Below are 22965 nucleotides of genomic sequence, written 5' to 3'. Positions count from 1 at the left end.
TAGAACTTAGAGAATATTTATCATTTTTCTACGGAAAACTGCTTTTAAAAAAAACCGTTTAGCATTACTGTTTGTTGTCGTTAATGTCCGTTCGTGCATGCCCAAGCATGGCGTCTTTTCTATTTTAAGAATTTACGTTATTTTAATGTACCGGAAACGTATTGGTTGTATGTAAACAAAAATAAAACTGTAAAGTTCTAAAAATGTCAGCGAACCACGTGGATTCTAGTCAAGAAATACAAGCCGGCCAGTTGTCGCCGAGTAAAAAACGTAAACATAAGTACATAGGTAAGGTCAACGTAAATTGGCGTCTGCATATGGAAGGGACATTTTAAGAGAAAACTAAAGCTTGACCTCGTCATATTGTCATTGGCTGTCAAATAAATAAACATAACTTAAAAACTGAATTAAAACTTTACTCTGTAGTCAGCCTAAATAATAAGTATTATTAAACTGACATTTCTTACCAGACCTATTTTTACCCTTCACTAGGATGAGTTGCTAAAAATGTTGTTTTTTCGGAAGTGTTTGTTTTTAGCCACGATTGGAGGACTTTCTTCATTTCCATTTCAAACTGGTTTTATCATTCAACCCTTGTGGTTTTTTGAAACTAGATTTTCAACACTTAGACTAGACATGCAGTGGCTTACTGAGTAAGGCCTGTGTTTTCCATGTAACGGTACGCGTTTTTACCAGTGAAAATTAAAGTCGGTCAAGACAAATGTTAGGAATCATTCCATTTAACCGCCGAAAATGAACACATATGCCCATGATATGGTAAAGAGGGTTAAGGTGCTTAGGTCACTAACCATTTCATTTCAAAAGTTTCAAATAAATTTTAAGTACAATTGGTTAAGATCAGCATTTAGGTAAAAAAAAAAAAAGAATGAATAAGATCATTCTTCAATGGAAGGGCTAGTTTGAGACTCCATTTCATATACCGTAACCATGTCACAACATCAAGTGTTATTACCCAAAATTTTTATGCTGCATTGAAGTTGAATTACACTAATTCTATTGTATGGACATACAACAGTTTCTGGAATAAAAATCTTACCCCAAGCTGGTGGGGGGGGGGGGGGGATGGCCGAATGGTTAGCTTGTGCGGGTTGCATCACAAGATCTGTCATTAATCAACTGGCGTGATTCCCTGGTTGTATGTGACAAGGAATAGAGTCGCCTATGACCTGTCCAACCTTGTGGGTTTCTCTGTGTCCTCCAGTTTCCTCCCACTGCTAAAGACCCCTATGCGCACGCGAATTATTGAAATAAAATTGAACCATACTTTAGTCTCGAAATGATCCAGTTTGTCTCGAGTGGACATTAAACCCCATTTTGCTCTCCCTCACCAAGCTGGAGGGACCACATCAAACATGCAAATGTTAAGGATACAAATCTAGCTCCATGATGCCTCAGTTCCAAATCTTTGTCTTATAGAATCTGGTACAGATGATGCTGATACAAATTTATCTCAAGACGATGAAATAACATTTAAGTCTGCTAAAACTAATCATAATGAAACATGCTGGACAGAAGCTGATAAAGGTAGGGTAGTCATCTTTAATATGGTTTAACCCATTCATCTTTCATACCGTATTAAAAAGGGAGCCATGCTAAGTGGGTAAGACGCTGGCTTGCTAGTCTGGAGGTTGGGTGTTCGATCCCTGCATTGGCTGAGAAAGTTCATCGGGATTTTCCGACACGGTTTTCCCCTAGTGCAGGACAGAGGGCCTTCCCTTGGCAGTTTAAATTCGATATAAGAGTAGGCCATAGTGCCACTTCCCGGGCAAAATTTCCCTCATAGCACATTGTATGGGGTATGCCCGTCTTCATTAGCCCAATCGGAAATTTTAGAATTTGTAACATGTACACTATGAAAGTGGTAGGTTTCATCATCTGGATTTTACACATCTCAGCGTGCTGTTATAGAAAATTTGGAGGGTGGATGGCCGAATGGTTAGCACAGGTGCGCTGTGTCATAAGGTCTGTCATTGTCCATTGAGTCAACAGGCGTGGTTTCGATTCCCTGGTTGTACGTGTACGTGGCAAGGAATAAGGTCGCCTGTCCAACCTCGTGGGTTTTCTCCTTGTCCTCCGGTTTCCTCCCACTGCTAAAGACTTCTACGCGCAAGCGAATTGTTGAAATAAAATTGAACCATGTGTCCCAAAATGACCTAGTTTGTGTCGAGTGGACGTTAAACCCCATTTCTCTCTCTGTAGTTGGGCCGAGTTTGTTTGCACTGTTTTTAGCAATCTTTTGATAAATGTTTTCATAACTAATTTGTGCAATAAAATTGGAACTAACGTAGATTTCAAAACCTATAGAAACTTTATTACAGAAATCCATGTATGGTTGAAATCAGATATTCGTCATTTGATGGATAATTTAGAAGCGGCCATTATAGAAGCAGATGGAGAAACTAGATCTTGTATAGGACTAGAGCAAAAAATAAACTGGGATTCTGTGAAATTTGGTCGGTATTCAGCCGAAGATTGTCTATTTATGTGGAAAAAAATACAGAAGAAGGTAAATTTAATGATATGTTACTTCAAAAATAATAAGGTCATCTGTTCAACCACACAAATTTTTTTATTTGAAAGTATACTTCAAATACTAACATTTTGTCCGATACAGGAAATATCATTTCTTCCAGGCCTTTACTGGTGAGAAAAAAATTAACAAGTCAATTAAATTTCAGCAATTTCATGTAATAACCCTAAAAGTTATGGTCCTTTATCCATAGATTCATGCCATTCCTTCTTGTGCCATTCTTTATTTCATTCCTTCTTCTGTTTATCTGATTTAGGTGAGGAAAACAAGAACAATGTGTGAAGTGATGAATGAAGCTAAACAACTGGTATCAGATAATGTTGAATCGTTTGTAAGTAGTACAAAAAGCTTTCATAAAGAATTTGGGGCTATGGTGGCTATCTGGGTAAGAAGCTGGCTCACTAGCCTGGAGGTCGGGTGTTCGATACCTGCATTGGCCGAGAAAGTTCGTCCAGATTTTCCGGCATGGTTCCCCCTTGTCAGTGATGCCTGCCAAGGACAGCTGTCTAGTCGTTTGGATGGGACAAAAAAAAAAACGAGGTCCCACGTACACATGGGCGTGCACACAAAAGATCCCTTAGCAGTTTGAAGTCGATATAAGAGTAGGCTGTAGCCTATGCCGGTCTTCATTAGCCCAGTTCGGAGTAGAGCAGTAGGACGTTAAACCCCATTTCATTTTATTTCATAAAGAATTGACTGGCATGTATGAAAAAGATAGCACAATTAGTATTATTACTTTAGTTGTCTTAAAGATACATAATGTAAGATTTAGACATTCTTACTTTAATAGTTCAAAAATAGATAATGCAAAATCTATATTTTGAAAATTTCATTCAAATTACTGTATTGCAAGTGAAGATATTAACCTTTGAAGGTTTGACAAGATGCGTGCATTAAAGGTCATCAGGAAAGCTTCATAAATTATTTAGATAATGCAAGTAATTATGTCAACATATCCTTTCGATAAGTATAACATGAACCTGAATGTCAATATTACCTGCAACAGGTAAATTTCAATGTTAGTAATTTACGCCATTCTCTGTAGGTAATCATAACTTTCCGTCAATAAACAATCTGTGACGTCTTTTTAGTCCTTCTGCTCATAGAAATATAGACTAGAATATGAGCAGAAGGACTAAAATGACGTCACAGATTGTTTATTTAAAGAAAGTTACAACTACTCACGGAGAACGGCAAAAATTACTGACATTGAAATTATAATGGATCAATTTGATTAATTTTTGGTGATCAGATTCATATTGAAATGGTTTTACAGATTAACATAATCATGATCTTTTAATTCAATGATGACACATAGAGTTATATGAATTTGAAAATACGTAAAGTAAGACACTGCTAGGCTTGGAGTTGGGTGGTTTATACTATAGTGCTCCTACGACTAGTCAGATAGCCGTAAACGGTTAGAACTGGACGGTTAAACGGTTCGAATTCAACGGTACGGTTATTTGGAGATGTCCCCCATTAAACAGAGTTGTGTCTGAATATATTCCTCTCTATAACAAAACTTGCCCGTTGATGTTTGAAAATCTTAGAATGTAACAGTCGTCCTACGATGTCGACTGCTTAAAAATAATACTATTAATAGCACTCGTCGTGGTCATACGGCAAAGACAACGGACCTTGTTCTGACTTTAGCTATTGTTAATCCAATCTAAATACTTCTCGGCATTTCTAACTATATTCTAACTTGTTTATTAATTACTTCAAAACGTAACCACCTTTCAAAATATAATCATAAAGGCTAGAAAATGACATTATACTAGATTCGTTACGACATTCAACACGTTTCATATCACATAATTTCTCGCAAGAATTCTACTTTGGTTTTTAGTTAAATTAACCAATCATAAAAATTCTACTTGCAAGCGAGGAATTATTTCTTTATTATCCAATCAATAGACGCCTTCCAATTTACTTTATTCTATTCTTAGTAACATTGTGTAATTATAATATTATCGCCATCTGTCACGTATGAAGGGAAACAGAGTATTGTTTTGTATATTATCGTTCTATTGAATTAAAAAATGTTTCAAATGAACCAAGTTAACCAGGTAAATAAATAACTACGGCCTAAGATAGTTTAAATTTTCATTAAAGAATTGTACATTCCTGAAAATATTCCTGAATTATTTGCATGGTAATGCCATTTAGGCGAGTATAGCGTGCGCACAAGTAATGACTCACACCTCCTGACAAGCTCTGTTTTATGTTTAAAATTGATACCATACTGTTAACGGTTACTAACTGGTTAATAGCTACGGCTATTCAAATAACAAAAAGTCTTAACCGTAGGAGCACTAGTTCTCTTGATTAAGTTGCTATAAGAAAGAAGGTATAATCGTAATAACTAAAGAATTCTGCTTTTGCCTGTTGTGTTTCATAGTTTTTGAAGGGATATTTGTGACTAAGTCTTCTTGTTTACTCTTCAGTTAAAGTTTCAAAAAGCCCTGACAGCAGAGGAACTTTATGTTGATAAAAAGTTGGATGAATATTTAGAAAATCATTCAGATGTGGAGCGGGACGATGCTGTGGAGGTTTTAAAATCTAAATATAGTAATTTATCTGATAGACGAAAGGTAATTTCAGTATATTTCATTATTATATTCAATACATGCTCGTTTCTCACAAAGGAAAATGATTACAGCTTAAAATATTGTGTGGTGGCGTTTGACAACAAGACCATTTTTACTTCTGTGTTTACAGAAAAATAATTTGGAATATCTGTTGGCAAAACTGGAGGTATTATATATACATGTAAGTACGGTAATCAGCAAGCTTGTATATTTGCATATCAAAATTGCAGTTAAAAATACTGATTACTTGAATCAGGGTTTCGTTATACAGATGACACTCATTATAATTCAGCCCGTCAAATTTAATAAAACATTATCTCATGAAATTGTAAAAAAAAAGTCTGTTTTTATACGCCCGTGTGGAAATGTGGTTATATATTGTCATCAGTCTGTCCGTCCGTCTGTCGTCCATAATTTCTTGTGAACACTCTAGAGACTACATTTATCATCTCTCTCTCTCTCTCTCTAAATTAGTGAAACGAAGAACCCTTTTGATCACTTATAGAGTTATAGCCCTTGTTTCGCGTATTTGTACCCTGTGAAAGCTCTAACAACCAAAGTTATCATCTGATCTGTATGATCTGTATGATATTTATATGCATTAGTTAGATTATTGAAATGAAGAATCCTATTGAATTTCAGCAATTTCCGTTTATTAGGTCTAGAGTTATACTTATGGCTCTTGTTTTAACAACAAAAGTTATCATCCAATCTGTATGATATTTATATGTATCCTTTAAATTAGTTATATGAAGAAGTCTATTGAATTTCAGCAATTTCCATTAATTACGTCTAGAGTTAAAATTATGGCCCTTGTTTCACTTTCTTGAACCTTGTGAACGTTCGAATGATCTGTATGAAATTTACATGCATCATTTAAATTAGTGAAACGTAGAAGCCTATTGAATTTCAGTTATAATCTAACTGCTCGGACGATATAGCTGCTGTGGGCGTATGTTTTGTTGCCTGGCAACCCATCTTTAATCTGTTTTTTTTTTTTCAGGAGAAATATGAAACTAAAGCAAAGGAGATGCTGAAAGTGGTTAAATCACAGAAGTAAGTAAACTTTAGAAAGCACAGAAAAGGGCCATATAAATGTGGGTTGTATTTGAAGCCAGTGTTTACTGTAGGCCTATATACACTTTTATTCAAATTCTTTGATAATTATATAATAACAGGTTAGCAAGCCAGTGCCTTTCTCACGGACTCACCACAGCTCCCTGTTTCAATTTATATAATTATTGGGGATCACGTGGCTAAGTGGGTAAGACGATAGCTCGCTATCCTGGAGGTCGTGTGTTCGATCCCTGCATTGGCCGAGAAAGTTCATCCATATTTTCCGGCGTGGTTCTCCCTTGTCAGTGATGCAGGACGGAGGGGCTGACAAGGAAAGCTGTTCTAGTCGTTCGGATGGGACGAAAAACGTAGGTCCCGTGTACACATTGGCGTGCACGTAAAAGATCCCTTGGCAGTTGGAATTCGATATAAGAGTAGGCCGTAGTGCCGCTGTCCGGGCAAAATTTCCCTCATAGCACACTGTATGGCGTATGCCCGTCTTCATTAGCCCAGTTTAGGAGCACAACAGTAGGACGTTAAACCCCATTTCATTTCATTTCATTTATATAATTATCAATGGATTTGAATGAAATTGGTGTTAACGGCTCAATACCACTCTTGTTGTAACTGAATAATTGGTCCCAATCTTTATTCTGGTCAACAAATTGCACTATTTTACAATATTCCAATTAATTGATGATACAAATTTCATCTTAACACACCTAATTTAAAAAATTGGAAAAATTCAACTAAATTATTTGAAAAGCCTGACGTAAAGCTTTTCAAATGTGACTTGGATTTAAAAATATTTTTGAACCCTTTGGACAAGTAAAATAGGATTTAATGGATAATTTACACAACAGGTAGGACACTAACACATCTAGTACTTAGAATAAGGCTATTTTTTATTTTCTGGAGCTGTCAAGCCAGCAAGAGTGTTATTGTCCCTTTAAGTATATATATAATAAACACTGAGTGACTGCACCACTTTTATATGGTCATTTTATGTTGTGGTTAAGTTATAAATAAATATTTCCCTTGCTCCTCTCAATGCATGTATTTGAATCATTACATCCTCAGTTCCATTGTGGTCGAATATCTGTAAATTTGTATTTTATAGTTATGTGTGCTATGTCAGGTGGGAGAATTCTACTAAGAGTAAGACTGCTCGTATCAATTTCTTTGAATCACATGCTCTAGCTAAATAGGGCTAGTCAAATAGTACAATTAAGTGAAATAGGGCTCGTTTAATAGGACAATTAAGCCCTATAGTGCTAATAATAGGATAATTAAGCACACTAGGACGAATAATAGGATAATTAAGCATGCTAGTTCTAGGGCTGTGTCGATACAGTTCATTTTCGATACAATACGTATTGACGATACGACAACCCGATACGAGATAGGTATCGCGATATCATATCATGAATTATGCCCAAAATAATCTCAAACTACATTCTGTTTCAATATGTTTGAGATGGGTAAGCATCAGGGTTCTTAATCCATTTTGAAACAAACCGGCCAGAATTGGGTCAATTGAGGTCCCGTAAGATATGGGTTAATTATAAGCTCCATTCCCTTTAATATAACTAGACTTCATTTGTTGTGGAGAATGTCGTATTTTAATGTATGTGATTACCACAAAAATAACGACAGGTACACCTTTTGAAAATTTTCCATATTTAATTCACGTACCATCTTGAAGTTTGTGTAATATTCCAGAATAAATTAATTACTGTCTTCGTTTATTCGATGAAACGTTCGCTTTTCATAAGTCGATGATCTAAAATATTAGCATTTTTCAACTATTGCCAGTATCAGAAAATGCCGTACGTACACAAAATAAGCTGATACGGCACCATGGCATTTCTTCATAACACTCCGGTAACTAGCCACGTAACTTGGCAAAAGTTTTTATTCATTCGTCAATTGATAGACACACGTACGGCACAATTGTACCGTGACAACCATACTTGAAATTGCTTTAAAATAAAACTTCCGAACGATTATGATATAGCCTTCAATAAAAACAATATTTTTTAAATTAAGCCTTTGCCAGAATGTGTAAAAAATCAAGTGCTATTTAGAACTGGTTTATTGACCTAATTCGAAGCGATATGTCACTTGTCATTGGAATTCTATCAGGAAAATATATTATTAAATGACTGTTTCTCGGTGTATTCTGTGTTCTATCAGGGGATTATATTCAATGAAGATTTAAATTTACCTAACAACTGGTCAGTGAAATTCACTGACCAGTTGTTAGGTAAATTCACTGACCAGTTGTTAGGTAAATTTAAATCTTCATTGAATATAATCCCCTGATCCGCGCTCCGTATGAATTCCTGGTACAGGTAGATATTAAAATAATAACTGGATCATAGTAGATATTAAAATAATAACTGGATCATACATTGATGGATTTAATATCTACCTGTACCAGGAATTCATACGGAGCGCGGATGACGCTCGATTGGCAAACCATGCCGAGATCGTCTTCTTTCGCCACGTGGGTTTCGTGGTCTTTCTTAAAGGAGGAATTTTCTCAGCGATACAGCTATATTACGTATCGATATAAATATTGCTGGAACGTATCGATACATATCGGTGTATCGATATATCGACACAGCCCTAGCTAGTTCTAGTGTATATTAAACCAACTAGGGCTAGTATATACATAATAGGACAATTACCGGTAAGTCAACTAGGGCTAGTATATGTAATATGACAAGCCCACTAAGGCAAACATATGAAAAATAACAATTAGCTAACTAGGGCTAGTATAATAGGACTACATTGGCAATTCATCTACTTTGCATTGATTTATTATTGGACTGTTTTATTTTCTAGAGGAAAAGATCCCTGCCCAAAAGCTCCCTTACCTGTCAATTTTTTTATTGAATCTAAACTAGAATCAACAATGAAAAGACATCCAGAGGTATGTACAGCTTTGGTTGAGTGACTGGTTAATTGAGACTGGTCAGTACTATGCAGCAAATAGAAGCAGGCCAGTTGTTAATATTACATTGTCAAAAATGTTTGACTCTTAGATAAATAAAGTAATACAAATTCTGCTATCTTTTTCATACAGACCAGTCCATTCTTTACTTGCGGTATATTCACCTTTCTAGTGTCGCAGGAACTCTCTATTGGAACAAACATTCCTTGCTTCAAATCTCTGATATGAATTCTTGGAATATGTTAGCCTACCTTAGTTACATATTCGATAATATTTAGGCTGACCTTAAAAATATCTTTGTTTCACCAAACCCGACCCACAATCGAGGAGAAGGGTCGGTAGGTCGGGTTTTTTTCAGATTTTTTTTTTAAGAGCTAATTTGACAGCTTGATAATTTTCCGGGTGCAAACATTCGTCTTCTTTTATTGGCAAACAAATCAATGACATCGGCATCGGGATTTTTCTTGATGCACGACTCGCACACAAATTGCGACAAACTCACGTTTGAAACTCCCTCAACACGTTTTTAACGATCGTGCGGGTTGTGCCTTTATTTTTCTCGAAAACGGATATTGAAAATATCGTCGTCATGTTTAAAACGACGCCCCACAGACATAGAGGCAGAATCATTTCGTGGGAATGGACGTGCTTTCGTCTGCAACCATTTTGTTGAGAAGCGACACCTATGACGCTTTCGTCTTGATCAACCAGTTTCAAAAATGAATCAAACCATAGCCATAATAAAGGGAAATAACTCTCGTGATATATTTCAGGTTGACACACAAAATAAAATAAAAAGATCGCGGAAAAGTGCAATAAAATAATTTAAGTCGGGGGTGGTTTTAGTTAGTCGGTCGCGTTAGGCGAAACAAAGATATTTTTAAGGTCAGCCTTATCCCTTTTTAATGCACAAATTATTTTATTTTATCAAAAAATCACATGTCAGAAAGAAAAAAAAACAAAAAAAACTTGCTGAATTTTTCAGGGGATGTACCTCTACAAAAGATAGGGGGTACTAAAAAATTTGGTTTTAGCAACATGACAACAATAGAAAATAGATACCAAATGATTGTAACAAAACTTTGTGCCTATGTGTTTGTATTGGTTGAGTACGATGTATCCCAGTCACTATTCTAGATACTTTTTGCTACATTTTTTTTGATGTTGACTATTCATCGGCGAAAATAACAACAGTCATTTTCCACCCAAACATATTCTTGGGACTCCACGTTTGATAAGATTACATAGATGTCTATTATGTAAGATTCCCATTTAATATAGTGATCAGTGATTGATCATAATTATATCAAGCTTTTTCGAAAAAAAAAAAGTGAAGTCTTTCACAGTGTAATGCTTAAAATTTAAATTACAATTTATTTTATTTTCAAAAAAAGATCAGGAGTGGCCGAGTTAAATTTAGTATGAAAACTTTGTCTATCATTGCTATGCTTTTAATGCATTATGCTGCTAGTGCTGGACATGGGAATTCAATTTATATTTCGGTCTGATATTAAAAATAATTAAGTCATGTGAAAAATATGACATGAATATTACAATTGAAGAACTCCTAAAATTTGTGAATCACCCTCCTTAACGTTTTTTGGGGGGAGCTTTTTTTAAAGGAGTGATTTTGTATTTGATCAATTTCAGGAGAGCTTAATTTTGCTCTTTTAACATTTTTAAACCTTTAGTGGCATGGCTAGAGAGAAAGTTTCCATAAGACTTCTATTCAATAGTAGTATAAAATAAAAACTGGTTGTTTACATGGATAACCCATAAACTACAATATTGTAAAAGTTGAACCTCTAATTGGAATATCAGTTCAAGAATGGTTCATTTCCATTCAGTATTTACATGTACAATGATATGATGAACTGAAATTCCATCAATCTATACTGCTCTCTATGTAAATGATGTACCACCATCTTTGATTCGTGAAACCGAATTGCTGGACCAATTTTTAATCCAATTGTTGATATTTTAATCTTTTCTTAATAAAATGTTAAATTATTACCATGGATTAGGCACTGGGAGATTTGATATTTTTATGTAATATCACACACAATTAATTTTAACTGTTAAAATTATTTTACAATATTTTTGTTTAGTGACCATCAAACCAGAATTTTAATCTACTTTTAGCTTAGTGAACATCAAGCAAGACTTCACTGTAGATCAAAGTTCCGTGATTTAAAAGATTCTAAGAAAATTAAATATATCAATAAATCTATTGATGCATTTCCTGAATTTCAGGTGAGTCTATTTTAGAAGGGCATTACGATTTAGATGAATTTTGTTTTAATTTATTGGTCAATGAGAATGAGCTTTGTACAATCAACTTCACTAAACATCCCTGGAAATACAAAATTTTCTGACCTTATTTAATAATGTTGTCATATATGTTGGAAATAAATTTATGACGTTAAACGAATATGATGACTGGGAGATCAGCTATTCAGGAATAAATGATTAGTATATAAACTACACATTAGTTTATATAATGGGATGCTCACCTTCAAATAAAATTTTAGATAGTGATCTCTGCTTATTCTGTTATTGCAAAGTCTAATATATAGGTAACTTACTTCTCTGTTTTGTTGCCATTTCTTAGACTTGTCACATTGTTGAAATTTGGAAGCAGGGCGTGGGTTTAACACGTAGTATATTGTTTAATTTCTTTATTAATATGTAGGTTTATATTTATGTGTGTCTCAAATTCAACATTTCTTTACATCATTTACAGAAAGAATTAAGGGCATATTTTGAATCACACCCAGATGTAACAGTTAAACCATTAACATCTTTCTTATCTAAACCAGAAATAACCACCAAATTAAAATACGATGGTTTTCCAGCTAAACCACCACAGTAAGTATACCTTAATTCCCACAAGGGCTGCACCATTTTAAAATACTTTGAGGGGTGAATTAGTTTCATGTTTGATATCTTTTGTCGATTACTTTTGAAAGATAATTTTTTAATCCATTCAAACTGAAATTAATTGACAAATATGTTAGTCACCAAATTTGGCTATATTTCTTTAATTTGACCTTCCAGTTCTCACATTATGATTTGCTGTAGAATGGAGGTCTGTCATTTTGTGTAAGCCGTGAATTTAATCCTATCATTGCCCAAATTTGTGCCAGGATCTAAAAGTATCATCATACATAATACGCAATGCAGGACTCAATAGACATAATTAGTAAAAAACAAAAGTTCAGGTATTTTCATGAAATAAAATAGTTAGCATGATCAATTAGTTCAATAACCATTGCAGTTTCACTTGTTTCACGTTGCCACCATATTGATTACTAGGTTAAACTATTACAACAATAACCTTCTAAATAGTCATTTTAAGGCATGTGTGGTGATATGACCTACTTGTGTTAGCCCTTAAAGAGTCCAAGTAGCTGTTTTCCTGTGCCCACAATCCAAGTACACAGTTCTCATGACAACAAATGTTTAACTGACATCACACGGTGGAATATTAGAGATAAAGCAAGACAGTAATGTCGTGTCCGCAATCCTGTTGCATCCTTCACTTGTTTACGTCCAGATGTCAGGCAGCCATTTTCCCAAGAACTCAATAGTAACAACAGTGAAACCCTCAAGAACACGGTGGTTTAATGAGACTACAAATTCATTCTTGCTCTCTTCAATCCAGATCACTGTGAATGGAACTTTCAGGATGACACCAAGATTAAATTATAATTGTATATTCGTTTGTTTTTGCCTTTTCAGGACAGGCTATTCTTTATTTAGCATAGAAAAATTACGCAATGAAACTTTTATGCATGATTATGATTCAAAGACCAGGTTTAGAGCAATCTCGGATATCTGGAAGGGGTTGAATGCAGAGGAGAAGAAACGCTACGAAGTTCAGTCTACCGAGGTACAATAGCCAATCCCATGATATCACTTGTCTCATAAAAAATAATTTTTGAATTTATACCGTTGCTTTGTTATTATGCTTTGCTATTATATGAAGGGACATTAAGAAATAACTGTCCATAATTTTTTTATGACAAAGTTGCTCAATTCTAACATTGTTTACAAGTTGAGATCTGCAAATTGAATTGATTGGAAAATTTATCAATTTTAAACTACAGCCATGTGAATGTGTGCTTGGCATAGGTCAACAAATGAGTATTATTATTATTAGCCTGTATTTGTGTTTAATATAAATAGTAGAAATTTACATTGGCTTTCTGACAGTGGACATTATATAATATATAACATAATAACACATTGGTGCTGAGTAGTAGAATACCCATTGTTAAATTTAATTACTTGGTTCTGTTTCCATATAATTAATCATACCTTTGATCATGTTATAAGTTGAATTCTACTTTTATTATACGTCCACATTTAAAAGTGGTTATTTAATGTCATCATCCCTATCTCTGTCAATACCCCAGAATTTCCTCTTTGAAAATCTTTTATGTGCTCAAATGGCTAAAATTAACTTTGAATTTATGCACATTGTTTATATTCATGAAACAAAGTCTTGATTTTCAAAAAAAACCTAATAATTACTTGTTCTTGACCATTATTAATAGCAGCTAAAGTTTTCTGATTTATAGACAGTGTATAATTATGTTCCTGAGATGAAGAATCATTGCCAATTTTTGAGCTTGCTGTCCCAGCAAAATCTTGTGGACACACTGTTGCCTGAAGTTTTCCAAATGCCATAACCTTGGTGGACTGCTCGGCCGACTTAATTGCTATTATTTATTTATGGTTTTTTTTATGTTACAGATGAAAGAAGAATATAGAAAAAGTATGAAGGAGAAGCTATTATCAATATCAGAAGAAGAAAAAGATTTATTAAGTCAAACAATACATTTACCTACATTAGATAGTCTAAATGATGATCCCTCCAAAAAATCCAAGGTAGGTCTTTCACTGACATTGGGCCTACTTGTTGAGAAGTAATGGAAAACTGATGTCCACCTGCATATTGGAATTTAGAATTCTAAAGAGAGTAGTAAGAAACACTAATCTCACGCAAAATTTTCCTTTAAAGGAGCTAAATCTCTATTTTGAATGTATATAAACTGATTCACATTAAGTCACTTCTGTTTTTACTGGAATTTCTAACCAGTTATGTTTGGCGAAATATGTGATGAGTCCAAATTGAATGGCAGTCTTTGTCGTCAGGTTATTCCAGTCTACACTAGTAGTATTCTCTTGTGGGATATGTTTAGCCTCGTTCATCGAGTCGCTTCATTACAAATGGCATTTTCATTTTGTCTTAGATATTGGGATATCAGAAGCTAATCTTTGTATGGTAAGATAACATCAGTGTTGATTTAAATTGACCAATAAGTCATGTTTGCAATGCCGAAGGCTGTGGATGCTCCTGAGTTAGCGTCTTATCTCCTTTAAATGTAATGATGAAAAAAATAACATATTTTAAATTTTGATTCCATTTCTTTGGACTTACTTTCCTGGCTGTTCCATTGGAAAATACCTTAAGGAATGATGAGAATGACTGTAATTACAAAATGTTACTGGATGTGATCTTGAAATAGTGAATTGTTAGTTATGGTGGTCTTGAAAAACTAATTGATTAGTAAAAGGGGTCTTGAAAAAGCATTTTGTTAGTTAAGACGATCTTGTACAGAGTGAATTATGTTTGTAGACTTTTGGGTTAATGAAGGGAAGTCTATAAATTCAAACATGGTTGGTGAACAACCAGGTAGTCATAACCTTTTCTCTGTAGACTGTAAGATCTCTGTCATGTATACCAGTCATCAGTTTGATCATGCATTTCTACATCACACGGAGAGGTCCAGCTGTATTAACACATAGAAATTAATCATTGATAAGGCCTATTTGATTCTTAACATTGATATATATTTTTTTTTTTAGAAGAAAACAAAGACAACGTTAATTACTGCCTTTATGTAAGTTGATATTTTTTAGACTTGTAGGGTCAGTTCGATGAAATCCTTCCAATGCTGTCTTGCAATCAAGCATCTACAGTTCTTCGAGAATGAGGTTCCATAGGTACATGTTTGCTTTGAAAATTAAAGGTCCCAAGAGAGCTAACATTTATATTGTTTGTCCCAAAAAAGCTTGTGAATATGATATAGATTAGATATATTAAAGGATCATGTATCCTTATTAAATTTTGTCAACATCTAAGTTTTCCTTTCTGATCAGTTGCTGTTGAGACGTATCTTCTGTGTGGACATATTTCCATGTTTTGGGTGACTATTTTTTTGAATACTTTGATATGTCAGGGGACTTACAATATCAAATACATGTTTTATTTTTATGCCCCTAACATCAATATGTTTATTTCAAAGATATAAAATAATTTCTGTTCGAGACAAGAAAAAACAATTTCTGATAATTAATCCATCTTATTGTTGTCTCTACCAGGAAACCTAAGAAAAACGAGAATGGAACAGATAAAAATAATGATAATATTTTACCTAAAATCTTTCCTGGTGAACCACAAAATCCTAAACGGTAATGTACACACGGCTTGATTTTTATGTAGACCCACATAGTTGTTTAATGCTCTGTCAGTCTAACAGAGTGGTGATTGTGTTTAATCTCATTAATTATAAACTTCACTCAAAATGAGAAATAAACATACGAAAAGGAAATATTTCCCAAACATTTTATAATACTATTGTAATAGTATAGGAAACCAGGAATATTTTTTTTATTGCCCTACAGTTGGAACAATTTATGTGTGCAGGAACAATTATTTTTAAAATGTTTTTCTTTTTCTTTTTCTTCAGTAATGCATATGCATTATTTGTAGAAGCCGAGATGCCCAAGATAAAAAATGTCAAAAGTGTGGATAAGTTTAAAATGATAGGTAAGTTTTCATGACAGTGCTAGTTCTAATCTTTACAATTAATAGAGGGACATCTAGTAAACTAGATATATAACTACATGGTGTTGTGTTCTTCTCTTATTCTAGGGGGGGTGGGGGGGGCCGAATGGTTAGCTGTATCATAAGGTCTATCATTGAGTCACCTGTCAAACCTCATGGGTTTTCTCCGGGTCCTCCAGTTTCCTCCCACTGCTAAAGACCCCTACACGCAAGCGAATTATTGAAATAAAATTGAACCATATGTTAGTCCCGAAATGACCTGGTTTGTGTCCAGTGAACGTTAAACCCCATTTCTCTCTCTCTCTCTACCCTTATTCTAGCTGGATATACATGTACCTGAATAAAATTCTATTAGTCCCGTCTACCAAGTAGCATGAAAATTCAGTAGAAAAACCATCTGTTGAAGAGTTGACCTCCCAAGGTTATGTTCTGTGTGCCAAGAACACAATAATCATCAATCACAAGACTTGATTTTACTTTTCACAATTTGGGGATTACATCAAACTTAGCACTGACTACTAAATACTTGTTCTATTTTCAATGAGGTCTGAGAAGAACCTTGAGATACTTATTTGTCAGGATTCAAAAATACTATATAGTCATAGACTTGTGAACACATTCACTTTCCAAATAAATGAAACCATTACTGTTATCTTATAAATATAAAACCCCACTTGGAGCTGAAACTACTTTCTTTACATGTATAGATGTATGTTTATGTAATATACAGCTATATTTTATAAATTGACAGGTCAAAGATGGCGTGATTTATCAGATAATGAAAAACAGAAATATAGATTAAAAGCCAGTGAATTAGATGAAGAATATAAAAAAAAATTAGAAGAATTTAAACAGGTAGGGTTTTAAGTTTTGAATCTTGTTAACACAATACAGGACAAAATTTGTTATGATATATTCATAAAAGTTGGACAAATGGCATTACTTATTCTATGTTATAACCAAGTTTTCACTTGGATTTGAAAACTGACACAGAATCACATTGTCAGATATTTTCTGGAAGTTTATCCCACTCAATTGATGCACTGTATCAAAAAGTTTTGGATCCAAATGATTTCATACAGATATAGAAGCTTTATGTTGATTAGATTATTGTATAGAGTGATAGTTGGGATGATCATTCATCATAAAAGTCAAAATTTTATTAGTTTGTATAAAGTTTGCAGTACTACACGGAAGCTGAAGTGGCTCAGTGAATTAACAGTTTGATTCCAGTGTTGGTTGAAAAAGTACCCCAGAATTTCCCCCCTTGTCAGTGGGTAGAGGATGGGGGCTCTGGCAAAGACAATGTCTAGACAATCTAGGTCCATGTACACCTAGACAGATGAAATTCAAAATAAAGAGTAGACCATAGCACCTCTGTCCCAGCAAAAATTCCCTCACTCATCTCTGTATGGCTTATGTCTGTCTTTATTAGCCCAGTTGATACAGATAAGTAGGACATTAAAGATAGATTATGGGAGATTAGATAAAGAGCTGGCAGTTCTCACCATGATAGTTAAAAACTATAAAGGGAATTTGCTGAAGATTTCAGTCAAATTGATCCACTCTGACCTGAGAATTTTAGCGATTGAATTTTTCGACCTAGCCTCGATCATCATTACTGAAGTCGGTATGATAAAAAACATAGTCTCGATTATCCATTTCATGATTAAATCATGAATATAAGTTGAGCAGCAAATCGATTCCTTATCACAGGCTAGCAATGACATCGAGAGTTGATTATGGTCTGGATAAGTTAATTAATGTCTAATTTATAATTTAGATAACATTTCAGGCATAAAGACAGACCTGAAATAGGCAGATTTAGCTCTTGCATAATATATGTTTAAATACCCATTTCACTTTATTGCAGTACTACGCAAGTTTGGGAATTTAAAGGAGCTAAATTGCTAATATTTGGGACCCAGAAATTGACACAAATGGGTCGCAACGCATATAATAATGTAATATGAATGTATATAAACTGATTTACATTCAATCGTTTCTGCTTTTACTGTAATTTCTAATCAGTTATGTTCCGCAAAATGCGCCAAAGTCTAAATTAAATGACAATCTTTAGCGTCTGGTTATTCCAGTCTACACTGACAATATTTATTGCGCATGCTCTCCAGATAAGAATATAGCGTCACCATTTGACATGACTTGTGGAATATGTCTAGCCTTGTTTTTTGAGTCCCTTGATCCAAATGGAGCTGAAACGCATTATGGTATACAATTCGTGTACCAATGGTAAAATGTTTATTTTGTCTTGAATATTGGATATCAGAAACCCATCTTTTCCCTGTAAGATCACAAGACCAATGTTGATTTGACTTGACAAATAATTTGTGTTTTCAATATCGAAGATTTTTTATGATATTGAGTTAGAGACTTAGCTACTTTAACATAGGGGAAAAAAGCACCCATAAGTATTTTATTTATTATGATTTCTTTTCCATTAATTTTTAGTCTTTGGATAAAAAGTCTCTTCAAAGATACAAGATGGTTTTAGAATCAAGAAAGAAAAAAAAGAAACAATCAAGTAGTAAGTCAAATCCTGTGGTAACAGAAGTATTTGAAAAAAAAGAAACGGATGAATCAGAAGAAGAGGAGGAAGAAGAAGAAGAAGAGGAGGAGGAGGAGGAGGAGGAGGAGGAGGAAGAAGAAGAAGAGGTCAGCAGTGATTGATATATCTGATCACATACGCATGTATATCAAAACATTGTTTACACATTTAAATAGACATTTTCTTCAAAAAATATGTAAAGGTTGTCATGAGTTCTTTACACATTTGTAACATTTAATAATATTCAAATCTATCCAGATGAAGATTTCATAGTCAGGAATTATTGTTATTAATCTATATTTGTATGAGATGATGAAAACTTTTAAATAGACCTGATTTTCAAATAATGATTTTGTATAGTCCTTTTGACTAGCAGGATAATCAAAGTATTTAAAGGCTATGATTGATAGGATCTGTATCCTGTTGATATATGACAGTCAACAGTCATTTTCACTTCAAAGATGAATACTTTGACTTGCATTCTGATAACGTGTACTTTAAGACAATATTTTAATTTTTCTATTCATAATGTATGTTTTTGTTTTGAGATACAATGTGAACTTCTGTTTATTGCAAAAAATGGATTAAATTTCGAGACAAATTAATTTTTTATTTACAATAGATTTGCTATGTTGTGATTTTACAAATAGCAAAACCAGACATACCATTTGAACAAATATCATTTCATTTCTGCCTGTAAAATAAGATTCATTTTAACCACCAGTATTTTTCTTTTTAAAATCGTGTTTCCATTTTAATTCATGTTTCATAAAATATTTTATTCTTAGCTGTGAATTCAGTTTTAATTTTGTTATTGAATTGAATTGATTTTATATTTAATTTTAAAAAGTAAAAATTGCTGGTCTCAAAATGAGTTTTTGTGAGATTTTTGTTGTTATATGTGAATTATGCTTTCGGATTTCCGATTAATTTGTCGAATCTGTGGTTAAAATGTATTTGGCCTAGAAACTGTTAATTGAGAATGTTCGATAAACATGCATAATATTTTTTCCTGCTTTAGTAGGAAATCCTAGGTTTTTTATACACCCACATAGAAAATTGATTGTATATTGTCGTCATTATTGTCAGACTGTGTAATTGACATGCACAATTTCTAGTGGACGCTCTGTTTTATTTATGAGAGGGTAGAATCCTATGATTTTTGATGATTTGTGATAATTACTGCTAGCATTACAGCCCTTGGTCACTTAGAAAAGATTATCATCTAATTGATTTAAAATGTATTCACAGTATTCAGTAGTCTATTTCTTTCAACTATTTCTGATAGCTCGAACAGTTAAATTTCTCATCTTATTATCGTTACATGTTTTGTTTGTGTTGGTGCTAGGAACAACTGGAAGCCTGTCAAAATTAATTATTCCTGATAATATTTGATCAGTTTTTAATATCTTGCTCCCATAACCTACAAAAGAATAAAAATGCGACAGTCTTCATGGATGTATGTTTTATTGTCTGGCAACCTATTTTTATCTGAAATATAGTCCATGCTCTTGGTCAATGTTTCATTTATGTAAACCAGGAAATTAATGCCAGCAAAGATCAGTCACATTAATAACATGGAATTTTTGTTTGAAAGTATTTATTTCTGGTTGAATAATTGTACTTCTAAGACTGCCTTCCAATCTGATTAAAATTCAAAAATTTGACTGAATGACAATTGCAAGTTTAGTTTTGTCTCTACTGCTCTAAAGATAATCTTTAAGTTATATTTAGTAACCGGATAAAGTAGTAAACAAAAACACATAGTTTTGGAAAACATCTACCATACTACAATATTGAGGCAACTATCAATATACTAATAACTGTTTTTCATAAGTACTGGTATGTGTTTTTGTTTTTTGCTCTAAAGATGTCGCCCATTATTAGGTGCCTACCACCTTGGTTAGCAGCCCTGCATACAGCACAAATTGGCATTAACTCAATCCTTTGCACAGAAAGCATTTCATTTCTGCATCGTTTTTCTTCTGGCATTAGTTCTGAACTTTTAGAGATATACAAAGAGAGAAATGGGGTGTAACAGCCACTCGACACAAACTAGGTCATTTTGGGACTAATTTCATTTCAATAATTTGCTTGCGTGTAGGGGTCTTTAGTCGTGGGAGGAAACTGAAGTACCCGGAGAAAACCCACGAGGTTGGACTGGTGACCCTACTCCTTGTCGGGTACAACTGGAAAATCTGAACTTTTAGTGGCACCAGTGACAAATTTAATGTAAATGATTTTTACTGTTTAAAATATTAAATTAAATTCTTGTCATATGTATTAACTCATATTACTGATCACTCTGAAGGGCTGTACATACTACAATGTTTTATTCACAAATATTTGAACCAAAATATTTTAAAGATTTAAACTGAAGCTGCAAGTTAAAATCCTAGTACAAAATTTAATTCTTAGCCAATCAAAATTTTATTTATTGGACTAACAAGGTATATCATTAAGGATTCCTGGGCGACCTTCGGTTGCACGGATTTTCGTTCTATAGTTCAACCTGTGGTCGTGACCAGCCATACCATACGATAGAGGATGGTTGGGATAGTTCAGACTGTAGTCGCAACGATAGTCTACATCCGAAGGTCGCCCAGGAAAATCCCACTAAGTTGGACATTCGATCCTACTGATTGTCACATACAAGCCTGGGAACAATACCAGGACGCTTGGCTCAATGTCAGTCCTTATGATCTAAAGTTTATTTAGCAATTGGGGGGTTGGATGGCTGAATGGTTGGCGTGCGCGCGCTGTATCATAAAGTCTGTCATTGAGTCGACTGGCGTGGTTTCGAATCCCCGGTTGTACGTGGCAAGGAGTAGGGTCGCCTGTCCAACCTCGTGGGTTTTCTCCGGGTCCTCCGGTTTCCTCCCACTGCTAAAGACCCCTACGCGCAAGCGAATTATGTCAATAAAATTGAACCATATGTTAGTCCCGAAATGACCTAGTTTGTGTCGAGTGGACGTTAAACCCCATTTCTCTCTCTCTCTTCTCTTATTTAGCAATTCTTGTTAGTGTAGTTGGTGATTTAGCAAAGATTTAAAGCAGTGTGTAGAGTCCTTAAGACTATGTTTTTTGTTATTTATCACTTCTATATTTAAGTCTATTTTAAGATTACTAGTTTAAAGATTGGGTGAAGGGCAGTATTAATTATTTAATAAATTAAATTAAATATTTAAATTCAAGTTTTTAACAGTTTTTTTGCTGAATTAAGTTATTAGATCAAATAATTACTGTATTTGTTGATATTAGATCAAATAATTACTGTATTTGTTGATGTTTGTGTATTGGTCTCCGGGTCTGAAATACATAGCCAAGTTGCCGATTTCATACACCATAAATGTAAAGTTTTAATTTACATACATATATCATTCTATTTACAAAACTAAAAAACAATTGATTGTCATTTGAGGAATTTTGAATCCTTTGCAAAATACAATATTGTGAAAGTTTTAATTTCTGAAAGGATTATCAGTTAATTTGTGCTGACAATGTAAACAGGCCAACATCACCTATAATCTTTGGGTAAAATCATTTGATGGGCCTCTACTGCTTAGATTCCTGCTTGGTATACATTGTCTGTGTATAAAATGTAAAATATTAATAAAATATATCAAAATCAAAATTTGTTGAAGGATAGATTAGCAATCTGTGGGGAGTGACAAGAACTCCACTCCTATACACATGCTAGCTAAGCTGGAAAATTATTGTCACAAGATTCTGCAGGGCAAAAAAAGTCTCATTATCAAACTTAGATGAGTTATTGTGTACCAAAAATTTTGACAAGATTTCTATTGTCTCCTGCTTTCTTCCTTAAACCACAATGAACAAAACCCACCAGGTTTTAAATATTATATGAAGACCTCAGACCTGTATGTCATTAACAGTGGGTATAACTGCTTGAAATGTGATCGAAAAATTCTGAATTTCAGTACAAACACAGGTGAAGACAATATACTAATGTGACTATAAATTAACAGTATGTTACTCTCTAGTCTCAAAAGAGTATGTACAGTACTGGTATGTTAAATCTAATTGTAATTGAGATAGAATGTTCAAACTTCATACAAGTTCTAATTAAGTGAGAGTGATGAAACTTGGTGTATAGTTTCATCACATCAATACCTTGACTATGTTCAATAATGAGCAATTTGATTGGTCGAGACTTTGGAACACCATAACTTGTCTTCTAATTGAGGTACAATGTTCAAACTTGGCGTAGGCATTCATTAGGTGAAGCAATTTGATTGGTTGATGGTTTGGGACACAATAATTTTATTTCTAATCAAGTGAGAGTGACTACATGTAAGTTCGATAATAATCAATTTGAATGGTCAAGACTTTGGAACATAACTCTGTTTTTAATTGAGGTAG

General features: G+C 33.9%; 1 protein-coding gene across 1 annotated transcript; it reads left to right on the top strand.

Annotated features, from left to right (window-relative positions):
• On the top strand, positions 1–21470 carry LOC126822457 (nucleolar transcription factor 1). Its single transcript, XM_050551393.2, has 16 exons — positions 1–288; positions 1438–1545; positions 2340–2527; positions 2808–2882; positions 5002–5148; positions 6149–6201; positions 9052–9139; positions 11303–11413; positions 11904–12028; positions 12902–13052; positions 13919–14053; positions 15035–15069; positions 15551–15640; positions 15919–15998; positions 16768–16871; positions 18486–21470. The coding sequence occupies exons 1-16, from the start codon at positions 204–206 to the stop codon at positions 18702–18704; spliced, it is 1794 nt and encodes a 597-aa protein (XP_050407350.1). The 5' UTR covers positions 1–203; the 3' UTR covers positions 18705–21470.
• Positions 21471–22965: the final 1495 nt, after the last annotated feature.

The sequence above is a fragment of the Patella vulgata genome, chromosome 1 (genome assembly GCF_932274485.2).
Source record: "Patella vulgata chromosome 1, xgPatVulg1.2, whole genome shotgun sequence".
NCBI classification, from domain to species: Eukaryota; Metazoa; Mollusca; class Gastropoda; family Patellidae; genus Patella; species Patella vulgata.
The sequence above is the reverse complement of the archived record's forward strand: the minus strand, read 5'-3'. Positions and strand labels throughout refer to the sequence as shown.